The sequence below is a fragment of the Marmota flaviventris genome, chromosome 19 (assembly GCF_047511675.1).
Source record: "Marmota flaviventris isolate mMarFla1 chromosome 19, mMarFla1.hap1, whole genome shotgun sequence".
Classification (NCBI taxonomy): Eukaryota; Metazoa; Chordata; class Mammalia; order Rodentia; family Sciuridae; genus Marmota; species Marmota flaviventris.
The window spans coordinates 549,667-556,291 of record NC_092516.1 but is presented as its reverse complement, the minus strand read 5'-3'; the positions used below and the strand labels follow the sequence as shown (position 1 = coordinate 556,291).

General features: G+C 60.3%; 1 protein-coding gene across 1 annotated transcript; it reads left to right on the top strand.

Moving 5' to 3' along the window:
• The first annotated feature begins 756 nt into the window (after positions 1–756).
• On the top strand, positions 757–6,415 carry Rmi2 (RecQ mediated genome instability 2). The gene is made up of 2 exons (XM_027940652.2): positions 757–1,045; positions 5,263–6,415. The coding sequence occupies exons 1-2, from the start codon at positions 757–759 to the stop codon at positions 5,409–5,411; spliced, it is 438 nt and encodes a 145-aa protein (XP_027796453.1). The 3' UTR covers positions 5,412–6,415.
• Positions 6,416–6,625: the final 210 nt, after the last annotated feature.

Sequence of the window (6,625 nt, the reverse complement as noted above, 5' to 3'; positions counted from 1 at the left end):
ATTAAAATGTAATAAAATAAAAACATAACAAAAATAGTCCGGTGCAATGGCATAAACCTGTAATCCCAGCAACCTGGGAAGCCCAGGCAGGAAGGAGGATTGCAAATCCCAAGTCAGCCTCAGCAACTTACTGAAACATTGTCTCAAAATAAAAAATAAAAAAGGGCTGGGGGTGGACTTCAGCGGTAGGGCACCTCTCCTTCAATCCCAGGATGGAGAGGACAGAGGACTGGCTGTCCCTGTCCCCTTTCCCAGCCCTATCTCCTAACTTCTGTCTGAACTTGTTTTTAAGTTGACACGCACTATCTGTAGGACTGGGCAGGAAACAGCTGTTGGGGTCCGCGCACACTCTGTGCACTGCGCAAGTCAGGGAGCGGGTCCCACCAGCGCCTCTTCCATTTAACGTTCCCATTTGTCATTCACGGCCCCGCGGGCGGCTCCTGCACCCCAGGGTCTCCCACTGCGCAGTGCTGAGCTGTGCCGGGCGACGTAGAGGTAGCCCCTCAGCGCCCCGCCCGCGGCGCGCCCCGCCCGCAGCCGCAGCGCCTCCGCGTCCTCCTGCCCCTTCACTCCCGTGTGGGGGGCGGTTACTCGGCGGACGCCTGCGCACTCCTGCTGGCGCGAGGGCGGCCCGGCCCGCGACCCCGCCTCCCGAGGCTGGCCATTGGTCGGCCTCGCCGGCGTGCTCCTGATTGGTGGCCTCGGGCCAGGTCTCGCTGTCGATCAAAGTTGGCGGGAAAGCGGCCGCGGCGCGGAATGGCGGCGGCTGCGGACTCGGGCCGCAGCCCGGGGGCCGTGCGGCTGCCGACGTCGCCGCCGTTCAAGGTGCTGGCGGAGCAGCTGCGGCGCGACGCGGAGGGCGGGCCCGGCGCCTGGCGGCTGTCCCGGGCGGCGGGCCGCAGGCCGCTGGAGCTGGCGGCCGTGTGGATGCAGGGCACCGTGGTGGCGGCGGGCGGCGACGGGGCGCGGCTGCGGGACCCGAGCGGGGCCTTCTCGGTGCGCGGCCTGGAGCGGGTGCCGCGCGGACGGCCCTGCCTCGTCCCAGGTAACCCGGCGCCCGCGGCCTGCCTTGTCCCTTTGGTCACCCGTCCTCCCGAGCCGTCCCCAGCCCCGCCTCCCCCGAGCTTTTCCGTTTTCTCTGAAATGGGGTCTGGCCGTGTTGTCCCGGCTGGCCTCAAACTCCGGGGCTCCAGCGAGCCTCCGGCCGCAGCCTCCCAGGAGCGGTGCTGGGAGTGGAGCCGGGTCTTTCACGTGCTGGGCGAGCGCACTGCCCCTGAGCTGCCCGGCGGCCCTCCTGAGCTTATCCAAGGAGTAGCAGCATCTCCTGCACATTTTAAAAATGCAGGTCCCTGGGCCACCCAGGCCCTCCTCCTGAGTTCCCTGGGGAAGGACCCCTGGCTGCTGTATTTGGCACCAGCTGCCTCCTCACCGGTGACTTCACTTCTTCCCCATCCAGCCTTGGGAGATGCTGTCCTAGGAAATGCCTGCCTTCTTCCCAGATGTTGGTGTTCAGACCTGAGCTGGCATCAGACTCACCGCACCTTGGGGCATCTGAAAGCCCAGGGGGCTGTCCCTGCCCCAGGGTGTCAGGAAGTCCAGGAGGGACTGGAATGTGCATTTCTGATCAGCTCCCAGGAAGTGCCATGCCACTGGCTAGGGCCGTCGTTGAGATAAGGCAGGCTTCAGCTCTGTGGTCCTGACAGCTCGCCCTTAGCATCTGGCCCAGTGCCTGACACGTGGGTGCTCCAAGAACCCCTTGTTTCTAGGTGACAGGCACAGGCACCCAGGATCTCATCTCACTCCTTTGCTGGGAAGTCGGCTAACCCTCGGACGCGGGGCCGTTCAAGGGCTGGCTGCGATGGAGACCAGGTATATAAGGCCTGCCGGGGAGACAGCCCGGGAGCACGTTTCCCTGAAGATCCTCGATCCTGGTGGAGCTACCATGTGATCTTGGAAGGCTGGTGTGGGGGGGGTGTAAGGTCTCAATGTTGGCAGTTTGAACACAGTAGGCCTCTCTCTGTGGCTCCTGCCCCTGTGAAATCGGGCTGCGGGTCTCCATCTCTGGCCCTTCCTGCTTGCCCAGTCTTGCTTTCTAGCTCAGGGCAGGATGGGGCAGTGGTCGGCCTGCGCTGCTCAGGGTCTGACGAGTTGGGCTGAATTCCTAGCCACATTCTTCCCCTCTGAGAAGGCTTTTGCTCTTTCTGGACTTTTTCACCCTCTGTGAAAAGGAGCTAGTCATTCCTTCCTGCTCTGTGGATTCAGTAGGTGGACATGACCTTAGCTCAGCTCCCGCACACACGTGGTGGGGTGGAATGTTGACTCAGTGTGCTCTTGGCCGCAGCCTTAGTCTAGCCCGGGATTGGCAGACCACAGGCTGATGCCTCTTTTCATAGGACCTGTGAACTTACAGCTTTGTTTTCTATTTTTATTTATCTCTTTTTTATTTTTAAAAAAATTTTATAGTTGTAGATGGACAGCATGCCCTTATTTATTTTTGTCTGAGGTGCTGAGGATCAACCCCAGTGCCTCACAAGTGGCAAGTGCTCTGCCACTGAGCCACAGCCCAGCCCTGTCTTTTTACTTTTGAGATGAGCTCTTGCTGTTTTGCTCAGGCCAGTCTTGAACTCTTGGATTTGAGGGACCCTCCTGCCTCAGCCTCCCGAGTGTTAAGACTGCAGGCGCATGCCACCACGCTGGTTTGGTTTTTACATTTTTAAATGGCGGGAAAAAAATCATGGCGTGTGCTGGGCACAGTGGCGCAGACCTGAAATCCCAGTGGCTCGGGAGGCCGAGGCAGGTGGATGTGAATTCAAAGCCAGCCTCAGCAACAGCAAGCTGTTAAGCAGCTCAGTGAGACCCTGTCTCTAAATAAAATACAAAATAGGGCTGCGGATGTGGCTCAGAGGTTGAGTGCCCACGAGTTCAATTCCTGGTATCCACCCCCCACACACAAAAAATCATGGCATGTAAGTAGTATATGACAGCCAAATGTCAGAGTGTCCATCCGTGGGGTTTTATTGAAACACTTGTGACTTGGGAAGGCCCAGGGCTGCTGTCCTAAGTAACCAAAGAGCGAGGAGCCTGGTAGAACCTACAGCCTGCAAGGCCTGAGAGATTGACCGTCTGGCCCCTTAGAGAACACGTTGGCAGCCCGTGGCCTTAGACTCTGAATGTGGTCCATGCTGCCTGGTGTCTCGGCCTCAGCAAAGTCCCTTGAAGCAGGTTGGGCAGCACTCCCCTCCCTGCACATTCTGGTCCCAGCCCTGGCATAAGCCTGGCGCCCAGTGGGTGCCTCAGTGTTTGAGCAACTCTGGGCCGGAGTGGCTCACCCGCTGGCCTGAATGCCCTCTTGCCAATTTGTGCCGAGTTCTGCTTTACAATCCGGGTCACTGCCTGCAGGGGGCGGGGGGCGGGGAAGTCGGGGGCCACTAAACGATGCACCGCTGTAGGCATGAGCCGGGTGGTGGAGGGAAACGTCCTTAAACGTTTTAGAGGTGCTGATGGCATCTGCCTGTGGAGCTCTGGGGATGGCGGAGTTGGTATTTGGGTCCCCACACAGGAAAGAGCTTGCACCACCCGTGTGGCTGGCCCTGCCACTGCGAGCCTCTGGGGTGTCCTCAGAAGCCTCCAGCTGCGGGGCACTGAGGGCTGCTCCGGTCAGCTCCGGGTCTGTCTGGAGTTCTCGGGGGGCAGCTGTGCAGAGCGCAGCTCAGAGGAGGGAAAGCTGGTCTAGGCCCCAGCGCTCCCGAGGGCTTCCGGGAGGAGGCACCCGGGCACGCGTCTCAGCTGTGTATAGGGACCAGCCCTCCTGGATTGCTTGGGACTCAGGACCCTGGACACTGGACTCTGGTTATCAGAAAGTCACCCTGGGTCTGTGCAGGAGCAGGAGATCGTCAGGCCCCCTCCACTGGAGTGCAAAGGCCCTGTGGGGCAGCAGTGGAGGGCAGGGGGTCCCCCCCCCATGAGCCTGATGGCTGTGGAAGGCCTGCTTAGGTGGCCTTGAGACTCCCTGCGCGGGGCTGTTGCTCCTGGCTTCTGTCCCTCGGCACGCAGCACGTTCTCTCTAAGGTCAGGAGCTGAGGATGCAGGGCGCCCTCGCTGCTCTCGGGGTCTCTCAGTGTGCAGTGGGCTGAGAGACACCTGGATGGCCACCCCAGGTCCTGTGGTGGGCACTGCTTCTAGCAGGCTGCAGCCACTGAAGGCGCCAAGGTTGGAAGGGATGAGAGCTGACCCGGGAGGGTCACCCCTGGGGAAGCGGAGGGCGCGGCTGGGATGACCACCACTAGTTGGCCATGGTCTGCCTTTCAGCCATCCCCCTAGCCGCCTGCACCTGCAGCAGATCTGGTGGCCTCTCCGGGTCTTCAGGCCTGTTTCTGAGGGTCCCATCTCTGCCAGCTCTTGGGGTCATCCTGCAGGGTTTTAGAATGAGCGTCTTGTCACCCGGGACCCAGCTGGAAGCCGAGCGCCTGCCAGCAGTGAGCAGGGCCAGGGTCGCCGGCCTGGCTGCCTGCAGGCGGCCTGGATGGGGGCTGGTGGGGGTGGCAGTGCGCCCGCCCTTCCCGCTGGGTTTGGGGATTTTCTTGACACAGTCGCCTTCTGTGTGGTTTATGACCAGCCAAGTTTTGCTTTCAAGGAGACTTGCTTCCCCAGGGAGTGGGAAGAGGGCACGGCTGATGTCATAGAGAGTCCCTGTGGCCGCTGCCCTGCCCCCGATCGCCCATGTGTGCCCTGCTTGGTGGGGCCGCTGGAGCAGCGGCAGCCTGGGGCGTGCTGGTGACGCTGCCCGACCCTTGGCAGCATCCAGGGGGAAATGGAGTCTCCTTTTAGCCTTGGGGAGGGGTTCTGCAGAAAGAGGGCCGTCCTGCAGAGTCCAGGCACGTGTCTGTGGCTGCCCTTTGGCATCCGTCAAGAGCCAGACTCGAGGAAAGCTGGGTTTTCTCCCCTGCCTTGGGGCCGTCTGTCTGACCCGACCCCCCTGGGGTGAGTCCTTCCCTTCCCGCAGCAGGACGCCCCTGTGCCTGACAACTGCGTCCCCGTGAAGCCAGAGGCCGAGACCTCGAGGTGGCTGATGTACACGTGTGTTCCTGGTCAGCTCGGATACCTGCTCCTCGGGGTTCTGTGGTTTTCTTGTGGGGGGTGCTGGGGATGGAACCCAGGCCTCGTGCACTCTGAGGCAGGTGCCCCACGTCTGGGGGACGGGGTCTCCGTGGGCTGCCTCCCCTTTCTAACGTGGACTTCACTGCCAGCCGTCTTCTCTCCCAGGGAAGTATGTGATGGTGATGGGAGTGGTGCAGGCCTGCAGCCCCGAGCCCTGCCTCCAGGCCGTCAAGATGACCGACCTCTCCGAGAATCCCCTCCACGAAAGCATGTGGGCGCTGGAGGTGGAAGATCTACACCGCAGCATTCCTTAGGCGACCTTGTGACCTCCATCCAGTGACCTCTGTGTCCTTAAAAACGTCTGCTGCTCTGTGATTTCAGCTCTAACCAGCGACCTTCCTGACGACCTTCCTGACGACCTTGACGCAGTGCTTCTACTCTCAGGAGTTTCTTGGGGACGCTGCTTTTGTGGACTCCGTGGGCAGGAATTGGAAATGCCCGGTCCCTGCCCTAACTGGCCTCTGCTGTAGGCCTGGGTTTGCTGAGGAAAAGCACGTGTGGGTTTGTTTTTTCTTTTTCTTTTTCTTTTTTGTGTGAATCTCTCTCTCAAGCACACAGTGATCTCGTGTTGCATTTCCAAGTTCTGCAAGTGAGGGTACTTCTCGCGACTGCTGGCCCCTGTTTTATGATGCAGAACTTGAATCTAGTCATTGCCCATGTGACCAGAGTGTGGTAATGAGCAGGAAAACAGACGGAGGGAGGAGGACGCTGCGGCCCCTGTCTCTCCGCTGACAGCTCCGCGTCCAGTGACCTCTGTGTCCAGTGTGCAAGTCCAGTGCATTTTGTCTCCTTGCCGTGCTGGGAGGGAGCCCAGGGCCTCGCGCATGCTCAGCGGCTGCTCTGCACGGACCACGCCCCAGCCCTGAATGGCCCTCAGAGCCCAGCTCTGTCCCTGCTGCGGGCACAACGCAGATGTTTTAGCTCTGTTTCCCTCAGATGTGGAAGGTAGTTCCGCCCTCCTCCACTTGGAAATGCTGCGATATGGTCTGAATTTCTCACTGAAACTAAAGAACCAAGACAGAGCAGCTCACAGACTCCACCAAGCGGGAGCGTCACCCTGGGGGACAGTGAGGGCAGCCTGGGCTTAGAGGGCGTCTTTTGTAGGAAAGACTCTGTCGGGACCTACTGTGTGTGGGGCCCTGCTCCCTGCCAGGGCCGCGGTCGTCTAGAGTGTGAATGCCACGGAGTGAGCTGTGTGCAGGTCGCTGTGGGGTTCGCCAGGGTCAGCGACTTTCTACCACTAATAAATGCTGTGTGCTACGTGTGTTTTAAATGACTGTTTGTAAGGCGTTTAGGGGATGCTGAACAGTTGCGCGGAGAGAGCAGGGTTCTCCGTGACGAGCACCTGCCGCTGGTCTGGTCAGTTGCTGATTGCCGAGTCCCTGTCTGCATTGGGTTCCCTCAGGTACCTTCTTTGGGTCTCACCCTAAACTCTGGGCTCCTGGGTCCCTCCCGTCTCTGCCGAGCG